Consider the following 14,695-nt stretch of genomic DNA (forward strand, 5'->3'; position numbering starts at 1 on the left):
ACGTATATTATATAGTTCATATAGATCTACATGTATGACTGTTTGTGTATTGGTATGCGTTGGCGAGTTTTCTGTATTTGGCTAACACTCTAAGTACAGTAGCACGAGCAGTGTTGCCTTTTCTCTCACAACGGTCAGTTTTGCATCTACGTCGAAAGGGAAATTCACGGCCTCTCGAGTTTTGACTTTTTTGTCGTGGACGAGACAAAGCCGCATTTTTGAGTCAACGGAAAAGCGTCACTCGAGCAGCGCCCACGGCGAAATTGTGAACTGCACCCACAGAGGGGAATGCCTGCCTACAACGCAGTCTGGGGACTCTCCGGCGCTGATGAGGAATGGTATCTTTTTATTCTGCGCACACAATTTTACGCTAACCGTAATGCTGAAGTGTATCTGCACGTGTGTTCTTACAGGAGATTCATATCCGCGTCCAACGGATCGAACGCTTAGGCGGTGGAGATGACCACAGCGGCGGTTTTGCCGTATGTGAGACCAACTAGAATCGCCAATAACGGGAAACTGCGACATGGTGGACATGCTGCGTCAGTTTCTTCGCCTGCGCTGTCTCGATCCCTAACGAGGTAGAGTGAGCAGGAAGACGGGGATTACCGGGAGTCTGAGCCTCCCTTCTGCATCACTCGCGTAAACACGCGGAGCGCTGGTAAGCTTTCGCCGTGGCGCTGCGTGCCCTGAGAGGCTTTCTTTGAAGCGATACGCATCGGTTTGTGGCTTTGCGTGCAACTCGTTGCTCTAGAGAGAACGTACAAAGACCCAGCTTCGCGGCCGACCGGAACAATGTGCCACGACAGCGCACCTCCTCAGAAGGTGTACCGCTGGGCTACTTGTGAGACCAGTATTGTCTGTGAAGGGAATCCCCGCCATATCCCCTGGACCCAACAGGACATTGGAGTGGAGACAGACCGATTCCTTCAGTTGGCCTCTTGGAACACTTGGTTTTTCTATCCTGATCGGGGTCTTTGACAGTTAGAGAAAATAGAGAAAACGGGGCATGCCCGAGATCTATTTTTAGCGCACGCGACGGACCACGCACACATGTTTTCTCTTGAGGTGTTGTTGGTTTCACCTGATCACTGGAACATCAAATACGCTCTCCTCGCATACACACCGAACCATGCGCGGTGCTGGCGAAAACGCTTCTGGGATGGTTGTAACGTTGTGTTAGATCCATGCACCCGTCCGAGTCCGAACAAAGCTCTAGCGCTAATTTTTGTTCCTCTCCGGCTACAGCCGACGCTGCGGCTATCCTATGCCCACTGTCTCACTCCAGTGTTCAAAACATGTGTGGTTTCTCGGCTGCTGCGTGTGTTTTGCTTACGGTTACAAACGTGTAATGCATACAGTTTTCCTTCGCACTTGGTTTGGGGACGTTCCGTCCGTTGCCCAGCTTCCTCTCTGAGTAGTGGCTCTGAAGCGTCGGCAAGAGACGCAAGCTCACTTCCGCTGCGCTAACGCATTCGAGCCTGTTTCCTACACAGTGCGGAGCCGTTCTTGCCGAACAATGGGCACCCATGTGTAGGGACCGCCCGTTGAATGCGACAAGTGAGTGGTACACAGAATTGGGCAGAAAGTGGGAAGCGTATATACCTATCTGCGTGGAGCACGCAGGACTCTGTAACAACCGGTATATATATATATATACATATATATATATATATACATATATATATATATATATATATATATAAGTATATAACAGGATGTCAACTATTTGAGTGTCTCTCTTGCCTATCCATGTGTATACCTACATACACGTATATACACGCCAGTCCCCAGTTTGTATCTGAGCAGACGTGACTGGTAACGAAGAACAGGAGATTCCCCATTGCAGGTGCAGTGGGAAAGGCGCAATTCGCGCCCTTAGGCGGACAGCCTCTTCGAGGGCCTACGACCATTCAAGGCGATAATTACACAGAAAGGAAGTGGAGAGTGTACACTCCGTCATCTAGGTTCGCTATGGGTGCAAGAATTTCTCCGGTGCCGTGTCCTCGCCAGGACACGATAAAGCCAGTCACATTTGCGCGCGATATGGACAAGGTCGCAGGGCGAGAACCGACCAGGAACGTAATCTGCGTCACTAGACGCCCTTGCCTGGGACTACACCCAGGGTGCCCAGCCGACAAACATTTGGGCTAGCGCGGTGCGATCCTGAGCTGCATTGACTAGGCGGGCGACGTGGGCATTGACTCTCAGTTGCGCGATTTCTCCCTCTTCGTATCCTTCCAGCTTCCGCCTCACCTGGACAAAAACCCAACACATAGAGCGAGGAAAGAGACGAACCGACAGGATACCAAGCGCTAGACCCAAAAGAAGGGGATGGGGTGGCAAATACAGCTGCACTGCATGTATTTATAAACGAGGGAATATCGTGAGTAGCTGCTTCGTTACAGCGGAGATTATCTGCATAGATGCCTACGTCCGTATCTCCGTCAGCACCTTTGCATTTCAACGGTTTGTACACAGATGTCGCGACACGTCCTCGCTCTGGACTCCCGCGCAACTTGCAACGATTGACAGTCGCCCACGTCGTGCACAGCACCGCACCTTCGAAGCGTGAGAGTCTGTGAGGCGTCAGATGAACGCAGTTCGCTACTGCTGTGGAGACGCGCTCTGGCGTCTTCGTTTGCAGCCAGCGTCTGTTGTGACCTGTTTTTTGTCGATTGTGTCCGATAGTTCCCCTCGAATACGCAAACGAATCGTTCAATGGCATGCTCAGCTTCCCGTCATGCGAGTTTGTCCAGTGCTGCGTCGCTCATTTCAAATCGCCTTTAAAGAGACTGTGAACCAGGCCGAGAGTCAGTCTGTTGGATCTTCCCTTCACAGCACCTCTGCGCTTACCGTCAGCACAGCTCGCTTCGCGTTCATATTGCCTTCTGCCTTGGTGAGAATATCCTCGACGATGGGGATATCTTTCGCGCTTTGTTTTCCGCGCGCCTCGTCCACGGCTTCCTCGGGGTCCCTTTTCGCTTCTCCTTTCGTTCCACCATCAAGAAGTGCAGAGCCAGATGGAATCTGTTCAGGCACGGCCTCAAGTCGCCCACGCTTGCGCCGACTTCGTTCAGCGACAGGAAGCGTCGAGGTCGTGGAAGTTGGGCCTCGACCTCGGCTTGTGGCGTCTCTTCCTCGCTTTGGACCGCCCGTTTTCGCGTCACTGCCAGGACGTGACGGAGCGAGGGCAAGCGATTTATCGCTCTCTTGAAGAATACGACGCGGGTCAAGACACCAGCGATAGAGAGGATCGAAGAGGAGAACCTCGACGATGGACACAACCAAGGGAGACACTCGCCGAAGGACCTGAAGCCAGAGGAGATGAAGTGGAAGAACGAAACGGAGACAGAGGGGTACCGAGCTTGAATCGAAAGACACGTTGGGAGGACACGTCTCGGGGACTGCCGCGCGAGTCAGGAAAACGCGATGCAGGCGAGGCAGCGTAACATGCAAAGTATGAAACGGCCGAAACTCAAAAACACAGGAAGACATACACACGCGGCAGGGACACAGTGATGACGACGGGGATTAACCGACAAGCAACGCGAGAGACGCCTATACACATATTTGCTCACCTTTACATATATATATATATATATATATATAGACATATACACCAGCAGCGAGTTAGTATACTTTCATGTATCTCGTTGATTCTTTACGTGATTCCATACCCCTTGTCATGCACACACTACCGTATCGCTCAGCGTTTTATTGCCGACCCATGACGACCGTAACCCCTCCAGTTGAACACCCGAGAATGCCTACTGTCACACGCTTGTCCACGCCTAGATATGTAGGCACTGACGCATTTGGCCACCCACGCATTTGGTCCCGTCGGCGGAGGGTTGCTGCCTCGCCTTTCTCTTCCGCCATTCGTTTTTCTGAGGCACTGGACTGCCGCGTGAGCGTCGACTAAAGGTTCCCATCGTTTGCATGCTTAGTGTTTCCCACCAAGGAGAGGTAGTGCTCGTCTGAATTGGGGTGCCAAGCACGCGTTGACGCAACATTGTCAAGCGACATCGATCCCTAGAACGATTTGACCATTCCCCTGTAGGGGTTGGTAGCGCCACGGAAGCGTGTACAACGGCTGCCTCCACACGTACCTCCATGGTAGTCTCGCAGTCGCGTTTGAAGCACCCAGCGACGCCAAGACATCCGAGTCCGTCGACCAGATCTCTTGTCAGCCGAAACGGAACGAGTTCGGGGACGGCGAGCAGCTTTCCCTGTTCGAAGACTACTCCAAAATCGATGTGAATCAGGTCACCGGATGCGATGTCGAGGAGAATATTGTTGGTGTGGCGATCGCCAAGCCCAATGATATACGAGACCATGCTGGAGACCGCGAGTGTGCGACGGTAGCGTTGCCGCTGGGCGTACCTGCTCACAGAGACAGCGATGCGGCGGAAGGAAACTATCCTCACGTCGAACGACAGAGGGAAAGGGGCGGGGCGCCCGAGCTGGAACCCGGTCTTCAGAATCTACCGACCGAGCAGTCACATGTGACTGATAGACACAATAGGCAACGCTGGAGCATGCTACCGTACTAGACACGCATACGCACATGACCAGATGCCATTCCCTTATTCCCCGAGGTTCCTTTCGCGGCTCCGACTGTCCTGTCTATTGTTGCAATATATTTCTATCTATCAATGAAGGTAACGTGACGCCGAGTCAGGGGAAAATGCTGCCGGGAATAGAACACGGGACTTGGCGTTTGACCGCGTGGAGTGTGTTTCGTACCAGGCATCAGCAGATGGGAAATGCTCTAAGAAGAAGTAATGGAGAACAGGTTTAAAATGGCCGCATATCTCGTCGTAGGCCTGCACAAGCGATTCGACCAGAGGATCTGGCCCCATGTCTGCTCTTGAGACCGCCGTCGGCTGTTGGCCTTTCTGCTGCGCTCCGTCGTCTCCGGCTCCACGAGACAGCAACTGTCTCCTCTGGGCCAGGGCCTTCTCCCGCGCCAGCCGCAGCTTGTGGCGGCATGCAGAGAACGTCCAATCTTGGGGCCGGTACCGCGCGTGCGCACCGTGGTAACCGTTTTCGGGGCTTCCAATGAGGTACTGGGCTGCACGGGGAGAAGCATAACTCAATCGCCACACCTGTGCATTCCTCAGTCGACGACTTAAGTTCGACGAGACAATGGCGGCGTTCTCACACAGCTAAGATATGTCCGCACTCTGCAAACCTAAGACCGAGCGTGTGCCATCACGTGATATATATACATGTATATATAGGAATGCAGACAACAGAGATCCATGGCCCTTACCCGCAACCCTGTGACTAGTGGCTATACGTGCAGCCGCATATATATATATATATATATATATATATATATATATATGATCGCCATTGGAGTAAGCATATCTTGTAACTCTTTTCGAGTTCACGTGGATGCGCAGGCGTACCAAGCGTGACAGCGTCGTTGACCCATTCGAGAATTCCGACTGCTGGTGAAAAGGGGACCACGGCATAGGTTCTCAGGTAGAAGTTTTTTTCCAGTGTGGACGGTGCCTCCAAGAAGACCTGCGAGAAAAAACATAAACCGCACGGACACAAAGAGACACGTGCACGACTTGTTTGCCGCGCCACGCGAACGCGGCGCAGCTGCTTCCATGCAGAACGGGGCGCTACCCGGCGGAGTATCTGCTGGGATGCCCCGCCTCGAGGCGCTTGGGGCGTGCCCGAGTGCATGCAGATGGCAGTCTGACAGCTGCGCGCCTCTCGCCACACGACGAACTCTAGCCTACGCGACAGGGCCCACGGGTATGCCGGAGGAAAACAACGGTCTTCCCTGCTCTTCGCGGCTGCCGTTCGGCCTCGCTCCGTCCCTTGTATAGGACCGCTTCGGAAAGCGGAGTTCCGTCGGGGTGCTTACCTGGTTGAGCATCGAGAAGAGTTGCTGGGCGACGCGGTCCTGTCTCACGTCCTCTCGGCCTTTGCAGCACTGTTTGTGTTTCCGACCTTGTCGGTCCCAAATGCACAAAAGCTTAGGCTTAGTGATGCCGCTGCCGATGACCTTTACGCTCATCCGCAGGCGATCGCCGGGAAAGTCCGAGAGACAGTAGGGGTGAAGAGAGTGAATGTAGGAAGACAGATGAAGAAGATAGTCTGGCGCACTCTTGAAGCGCGACAAGGCTGAACAGACACCGCAAAACGCAAAACAACTCAAAGAGCGAGAGAAGCAATGGTGAACAGAAGACAGGCATTTCGTCCAGTTTTCCATATATATATATATATATATCTGTGAACCATGAAAGGCTTATGTATATGCGTATACATATCTGGGTATAAACTGACAAGTATGAACATGCTTAAAGAAGTACATGTACCTGAATGGGCTCATCGAGAGTCGTATTTACACACAGAGCAGCTGCGACCGAATCTCTAGGACTGTAGTAAGGACGGGCTGGGACACTCAGACGAGGCGAAAGAGAGATGGTTACACGCAGATGCACCTGAGTCGATGCAAACAGATGTACATGCCCCGGCATAGATAGCTGTAGGGGACGGCGCTCTACGCGTGCAAGCGCCTCTTGCAGCAGTGTCTGATGAAATTCGTTTGGCCTTTTTCTGACTTTCGGGCGTTTGGAAGGGGACAAGTCGGTCACGAGGCAGCGCGACGGTTGGAATCGGGAGCAGGGCCGAGAACTCCTCGAGCTTTTGGAAAGACGGCAGGCGAATCATTTGCTCTTGAGGCGTGAGGCGGCGCGGGAAGGACTGCGACGAGCCGCGTTGCAGCAGCGGCAGACTTCGTTGTTTCTTTTGCACAGTGCGAGTTTCGTCGTCGAAATCCAACAGACAGAGGTCGTTGTAGAAATCCACGAGACATTCGACAGCAGCGACGACAAACTGCATCCGAGAGACAGTCAAGAAAACACAACGGAGCTAGGGCTTGGGCGCGTTCCTGCCGCTTCCGATATAACCCGTCAGTCCACATATGCATACCTTAGTACAGATGATCTAATCTATATATATATATATATATATATATATATATATATACGTACATATAAACATACATACACACATCCGCAAACAGGCAGATATAGATATGCATATTGTATATGTATACATGGGTAGTGTATCGAGATGTGCAATTGAAAGTCGAGAATATACGTATAAATGTTTTTCCTTACCTTTAGTGCTGGGGAGGAGTCTGCGATGCGTCCAAGGACATCCTGGGCGGCGTCTATTTTGTCTTGTTGCACGGTGAAGCTGTCGGCCCTGGCGCAATACGAGAACGCATTCCCACTGACGCTTGGGATTAGCCAACCCTTGCACCCTCCACCAGCGCCTTGCTGCAGTTGTCGGCGCAGCCAGCTCGAAAGCCGTCCACCGCGCAATTTGTCGCCACGCTCAACCAATCGTTTTCGACCTCTATCTGCCGCGATTTTTTCCCAAATCCACTCGCGATGCCTGGTGGCCTATTGGTGTCTCCTACCGTCCACCTGTCCATCACAGTTTCGGACTGGTGGGTCGTTCCCTCTCGCCTCGTTCGGAGCCGTGACACGCTGCGGCACATCAGCCGAGTCTAGGTATGTTGTGTGCCTCCTTTCCGCGTCCCACGTAGATACATCTGGATCTCCAGTCTGGCGCATAAATGTGTGTTTCCACATGGATGCACCACAGCGTTGTACGCTTCGTCGGTTTAGAACGTACCCTCTGTGACCCGGTGGAATCCGCCTTCCATTTCGAATGGCGACCAGCTGGTAGAGACACTGGAAAGGATATTGCCTCGCCTGAAGGTGCAGGCCAAGACAGCGAAAACTGACCGCGACGCCCGAATGGGAAGAGACAACAATCGACGACGGAGCGAACCACGTGCATGTACGCGTCACTCGGCGTGGACGAGTGGGAGCAGCGCGAGAAATCCAGCTTGGACCGGGGTACACAAAGCGATCGATACCGAGGGATGTAGTATAACGGAAGAGTCACACCACCATCCAGTAATGCCAGGGAATGCATGCACGAACCAAGAACCGTTCCTATAAGTCGTTCGGCCACGTTTATCCATGTACCATAGGTTTGCGTACAGATCCGGAGACATCCCACACGGGAAAGAATACGTGCCGATCACTCCCAGTTCTCGGATCGAGGAATGCCTCTGGCGCGTGCGTGCTCACCGTTGTCACCAGCAAGTCTCTCAGCGTCCGCTGAAACGGGCTCTCTGCTGGACTCCCGAGGCGCGACGCAATCTGGTAGACGAACGGGAGGAGATGGCGGAGGTCCGGAGGGCCTCCCACACGACTGTCGTCCTCTTCGTTCATCCTCTGCGCAGATGAAAAGGAAGAGTCAAACGGTGAGGAGGAATGACCCGCATCTTGCCTGTGCTGTGGCTGGGCGGACGTGAAAGGCGCAATCAGGAGCCTGTGGAGAGCCGCATTCATTTCGGGGACGTCATCGCCCCATTCGAACCATAGACTCAGGACCCGGCTAGTCGTTCTGAAGGGAAATCACACGGGAGAAAAGGAAACACGAGAGAGATGCTCATACTCAAATACACGCGCCAGCACGCCATAGGAAAGATACCTGAACACATGACAGGGAACCGCCGACTACAAACACCTAAACAGTTCTTAAAACCTGCAACTACGCGGGGTACAAGCAAATGAAGACCATCAGAGCTCCTGTCTATACGCGTGTATCACTCTCTCCTTATATATATATATATATATACGTGTATGAGGCAGGACGCCGACTGTGAATATGAGAGCGAAGGCATCATATCCTGGTTGATGACGCGACCTCAACCTTCGCGACGCCGCTCTAACAAAAAACCAAGTGGCTGCGTTCTCGGGGTTACACCTTGTAAAATACCAGCACGATGCGGAAAACCACTGTATCTCAGTCTACCCTTACACATATATATCTATATATAGATATAGATATAGGGTTTACGGTTACATATACCGATGCTTGCAAACAGCCTATTTGTGTGCAACCGTGGAGAGGAACGGGCTCCCGCCTTGTTTGCTTTCTCTTTCATGTCGGTTTTGAAGTTATTTTCTCACTTGGCTGCATGCGGAAGGAAGGGGTCTTTGAGACACGTCGCGTAGAGCGTGACCGCCTCGAGAGCCCACTGAGTCCTCTCCTGATATTCTTTCTCTCGCTCCCTCTCCAAGACGCGTTGCTTCTGCAGAAGAATATCGATGTGATGCTGAAGAAATTTCTGCTGTGCGTGCGCGCGGCGGGTTTGTTCTTCTTCGCCTCTCTCTTCGAACGCACTGGACAGTTGCTGGAGAAGGCTTTCAATTTCAGCCTTCTCCTTGCGGCGGAGATCTGCCATCACCAGCGAAGGGACTGAATGCTTGTAGTCGCTGTATGACTGAGGAAAAAGAAAAAGGCATCGAACACCGCACCACTCCTCTGCTGCCTCTCAGGCTCCGTTAGACACAGTTTCGGTTACAGGCCCAGGGAGAGGTAGCCAGGGCCCCTTACAAATTGCCAACACGACAGAGAAAGTCCATGACGCGTCGAAGAGTGTCTACGGGGGATCGCCGGAGCTGCACGAAACGTAGAGTGGGGCATCGCGCCGGGAAACGCACCGCAGTATTTCCGTATATGTCAAACACTTTTGACGTACGCTACCAGTACACGTAATATACGTGAATATATATGTGTGCTTACACATACATACATTTATATGTATATATATATATATATATATATACATATACATAAACCTATGTGGGGATGCATATAAACACGGTTAGGTTTTGCAGGACCACGGACGAATGCGCCTGCAGAGTATCCCGCCTATCTGCACGTGACAGGCAGGCACAGGTGTATCCCGGAGAAATCATTGTTCTTCTGGACAGTTCCACAGATCGCCCACACAGGTTGGAAAATGCATTAAGAGGAGGTGAAGACGACAACGTGAGTCTTGGCCGAACCTGCAGTTGATCGTCGATGAGGGTCGCTAGGCGCTGGTTGGGCTCCAAACTGCCGGAGACAGGCCCGAGGCGAAGGGCGAGACTGAAATATCTGCGGCGAACGGTCGCCTCAGTCTGCATGGCGAATCAACCATACCCGAAAGAAAGACAAAAACTAACGTGTAACATGGAGAATAGACCCGGTGATTGTTTCCTATACATACGGGCCGCAGCCGGGGCTGATCCTCGAGTCAGACAAAGGGCTATACTCGCCTTCCGACCGACGCAGCGAGCAGGCTTCCGGGCAAACGGTGAACACACTAAAGAGCAAAGAAAAGCCGATGAAGAGACGGGAGTATGGAAGAAACGAAGACGAATGATGGGAGGAAACTCTGTTCAGCGTAGGCACCCGCAGAACACACCCGGAAGAAACTGGGACACATGGAAATCTCTCTAAACGCATTCCCCTGGGCCTGGTCAGCTTCGTCTCGCACACGTACCGCCCATCGCCCCCGGAATTGCCACTCGCCACACGAGCACAGGGCGTCGATCATGGCTCCTCGAAACTTTTGAACTGCGAGTCCGTCCAGGTCTTCCGTCCTCGAAACAGGTTTCGTCTCCCAGAGACTGCTTGTTCGGTTTGCGAAACTGTGGGATTTAAAGGACGCTTGAGGCGAGCACCCGTGACTCGGGCGGGCGTCGCCCGCCGCGGGCGCCCCCGCACCCCCACACGAAGTTGCGCAAGACGGCCCCGCAGCGGAAGTTGCGTTCAGGTTTTGAAAGGGGAGCATAGGCCAGTTCTTCGGCTGACAGAGGCGCGAGGCAATGTTCAGACTGCCGGATCGGTCGCCGGCGAGGTACAGAGTCTTCGCCAGCTGCCACTGGACGAGAAACAGATCGACACAAAGGAACAAGGGCGAGAAGGCGGGGGGCAGAGGGCCGTCGCCGGGCAGACTCGAAGAGAGGGGACGGCAGGTTGCTAGAGAAGGACCAGAAGAAGAAGGGAAAACAGAGGAATGAAAGGAAGAGATAGGCGGCGGAGCGCGATGAAGAAAACCGGTCAAGTCGGAAGAAAGGCGACCAGGAGCTCCAGAGAGACATGCATCGCGCCATGCCGCCAACTGCGCCTGAGAGCCAGAAACCAAAAGACGAATTCGAAGAAGCGTCTACAGAACCAAAGATGCACGAGGATCAACACGACTACAACACTCTCACGTACAGACATACCCATAAATACACATATATATGAATGCATACGTATATAGGTTTGTACACGTGGACGTGTGTGGAAAAAGTGGTTCGCGCGAGTTGGTTCACTGTATGTTTCACTGGGGTGCATTCCTCCTCGACACGAAAGCGTAGAGTCGCGGGGTCTGGAGACTGTACCGGAAAAGCTTCCCAGGAAGGGCGTTCTCGGTCCCTTTGCAGCTGGAGAAGATGCGCTTTGGCCTGCAACAGATTTTCCAGACTTCCCCGCCAGTCGCCTCTTTCGCGTTTCATCTCTGCGAGGAACAGGAGGTGCCGTGCGGCGGGGCGTCTGACGTGACAGCCACAGGCGCGCGCGCCCTCCAACTCTATCCGGTCGCGTCGCCTCCTCTCCGTGCCGCGGGTCGCCTGCTGATCGTGCACGCTTCCAGTTCCAGCGTGCGTTCCCCTCGGCGCCCAGTGTTCGCAAAACTCTCCAGAACAGGGTGCGCGTGGATAAATGTGGAAGGACGGAATAGCCGCCTCGAGGATGCTCGTCTGGAGAGAAACGAGAGGTTCAAGAAAGAACGGCAGGGAAGACACAGGCGACGAAGCAGCGGCGGACGAGCAGGCAGCGGGCGGCCCTGCCGCAACGGCCAGGTCGTTCGCCCAGGAAGACTGGAGGTGCTCAAAGGCTGAGGAGACAAGACACACGCGACGAGAAACCGTTTTCGGAAGAAACACCTGATGGCGTAGATGCGCTCTTCGCGGGACGCCGAAAAAAATAAAAATGGAAAGGGGGTGCCACCATGCGTCCACACATGGGTATCCACCGGCTGGGGCATGCCTCGCTCAGAGGGGGGAGAACCGTATCAGGCGAGTCACAGGTATCCATCGCGTCACGCACACGCTTTGAAAGGAGGTGGGGGGAAAGCAGCACGGGACACCTATATGTGCGTGCCGGGCGTCCAGGACACAAGAGCCCATCGAAGAGCGTCTTTGGGCATGCGTCCACTTGTGCGGATTCTGCCTCGTTTCGCGTTCTTGGCCCGCCGGCTTACCGTCGCACTGAGCATCCTGACAGGGTTCGCCTTGGTGCAAACGCAGGTTGAGCGTCGTAGCTAGTTGCAGTGCATGCGCCATTGAAAGCTCGACATATGCACTCAGGAGCCGGCGCGAGAGACTCGGATCTGGAGCATTCGCCGACGAAGGTCCGAACGATGAAACCGCCGAGCTGGCCGACTGCGCAGTGGAGGCGAGGCGCTCCAGGGCAATGGCCAGTGCATGGCGCGAGGTCTGGACAGCCCGCAGACGCGTCAGGATTGTGTTAAACACCCTCTGCGATGTCGCGCCATGATCGAGTTCTTCGGCCTCGTCGTATGTATCTCCCTGTTCGTCTTCGTCGTCTTCGTCGTCGCCCTCGAGGGTCCCCGTCGTAGGCACGGCGCAGTGGCGCGTGTGTCTCCGAAAAGCCGCGACGTGTGGCGCACGTCCCTCGAGACAAGACGGCAAGGCGCGAACGTCACTGTTGGAAGTCTGCGAGGCAGATGAAGCACGTGGAGGAAGAGAGGAAGAAGGACGACACGAAGCAGCTCCATGGATCAGAGAGAGCGTCGAGTAGATACATCCGTTGAAGAGACTCAGATTTTGCCCCGTCTCACCACATGAATCAGGTGGACAAGGAGAAAACGAATCTCGTTGTTCGCCCCCTGAATCGAGACTCGACCACGGCTCTGTCCGCGACGCCCCCAACGGTGTCGTCTCGCCACAGTCCCACTTATGCAGACGCCAGAGACACTCGAACTTCTTCTCCAACCAAGCTCTTGAACTCTCGCCACAGTCGGCGCCTGCGTCTTCTCTGTCTTCTCCGAAACGTGTACACGTCTCACGAATCGAAGCCCATAATGGTCTGGTTCCCGCGGCCGTCGAAGGATCGGCTCCCCCAGCCCGGCACCATATCCCTTGGAAGCGCGGAGGCGAACAGTGGAAAGAAAGGGTAGACGACCAGGAAGGGTACGCGGGCGTGTAAGGTAGCGGCGAAGCCGACGAAGAGAACCTCAGGGACGCAAGGAGGCTCTCTCGGAGCGAATGCAGGCCGATGATGCCGAGTGCATCTGCCATCTGAATCTTTGTGGCGTAGAGCTGTTCCTCGACTTCACGCAGACGCGTGCGAAGGAGTCTGCGTCGCTGTCGCGCGACTGGGGACCTCCCCGCGTCCGCCGCGTCAAGGTTCCCATTCGCTTCGACCGTGAGCGACGCGACAGACCAGTCCGCTTGCACAGCAGGGAAGTCAAGGTCGGAAGTACGCGACTGCCGCAGTTGCGCCCCGAGCTGCGCGCGCTCGGACTCTAGGTTCCGCAGTTGCTCTTGCTGGAGAGTCAAGGTGGCCAGCCAGTCGTTATCGGAGTGCATGCGTTGAATCAGGAAATTCGATGTGTGCCACGCAGAGAGGCAATCCGTGACGGCAGAGAGATCCTCTTCGTTGGCATTGATGAGAGCTTGCGACACGAGGAGAAAGAGCGGCGCCGGGCCGACAGGCGTCAGCAGAGCCGATGCATTCGCGGGCCGCACGGACACCTCACGAAGCCGCTGCAGCGCCATCTGAAAGCGGTGAATACGCTCCTCAGAGCCTTCTTCGAGCGGCGCTAACTGGCCTTTCCCGCGGCAGCCGACCATGCCTTCCTCTTCATTCCCCTTCTCCGGAGAGACATGCCTATCCCCAGCTCTCCTCGAACTCTCGGCTGCTGCCCCGGGTCGCCGCTTCACGTCTCCTTCGACTGTCCCCCCTCCACATCCTACCTCTCCGCCTGCTGCCTGGCGGTTTTCTGCCTTCTCGTCTTCTCGCGATCTCTCGCCGGCTTCTTCTTCGGGGCCTCGCTGGCGTCCTCGCTGCGCATCGAGCAGCACCTGGCGCAGCACTTGCACGGCTCGAATCTGCGGCATGCAGTCCCACTCGTCTCGCTGCCACTGCTGGGAGACCATGGCCAGGCCTTCCTCGAGGCCGCTGTCGGGGCACCTGCGCTCGAGCTCTTGCTCAGCGAAGATGAGGGCGTCCGCCGGACAGCCCAGCTGGAGCGCGACAAACGCCATAGCCTGCAGATCGAGCGCGGACCAAAAATGCAGAAAGTTGTCAAGCAAGTCCCCTCCCAAACCGTGCCTCAGCAGCCGGCGAGAGGGCCACGCAGCGCGCCCAAAATGCCCAGGGGCGGCTGAACACGATGACGCGGAGGAAGGACGTGGCCGCGACTGAGAGGCGCCGGGAGTCCCGGAAAAGTCGCTGGGCCTTCTGGGAGGACTGCATGCATCGTCAGGTATCTCGACGCAGTCCGCACCGTGTCGCTGATGCACCGTTGACGCTTCCGTTACAGGCGCCTTGTTCTCACCACGCCGTTGAAAGAATGCGTGAGGCTGACGAGGCTTCTTCCCGTCGCTTGGCTCTCCGCGTTGGGGGATGCCACATGCTTGCACTGCGTCGCGCCTCCCGCCTGGTGTCGTATTCTCCCCATCGCTGCTGCCTCCCTGGGCGCTGCCCCTCGAAGGACGCCGCCGCTCCAGGCAGCCCCGTTCTTTAGACGCAAGACCCGTCGCCGAGCCGTTCGTGGTGGCGTCTCGTCCTGAGGTCTCTG

General features: G+C 54.9%; 1 protein-coding gene across 1 annotated transcript; it reads right to left on the reverse strand.

Moving 5' to 3' along the window:
- Window positions 1-2,115: 2,115 nt before the first annotated feature.
- On the reverse strand, window positions 2,116-13,670 carry NCLIV_064490 (putative phosphatidylinositol 3-and 4-kinase domain-containing protein; the record flags this gene model as incomplete). The annotated part of the gene is made up of 15 exons (XM_003886000.1): window positions 2,116-2,256; window positions 2,857-3,312; window positions 4,113-4,386; window positions 4,750-5,077; window positions 5,418-5,535; window positions 5,888-6,147; window positions 6,588-6,861; window positions 7,149-7,236; window positions 7,672-7,751; window positions 8,136-8,454; window positions 9,024-9,337; window positions 9,906-10,019; window positions 10,385-10,765; window positions 11,271-11,764; window positions 12,131-13,670. 15 exons carry the CDS (start codon window positions 13,668-13,670, stop codon window positions 2,116-2,118), a joined length of 5,181 nt encoding a protein of 1,726 aa, XP_003886049.1.
- Between the last annotated feature and the right edge of the window lie 1,025 nt (window positions 13,671-14,695).

Source organism: Neospora caninum, chromosome XII, assembly GCF_000208865.1.
Source record: "Neospora caninum Liverpool complete genome, chromosome XII".
NCBI lineage: Eukaryota > Apicomplexa > Conoidasida > Eucoccidiorida > Sarcocystidae > Neospora > Neospora caninum.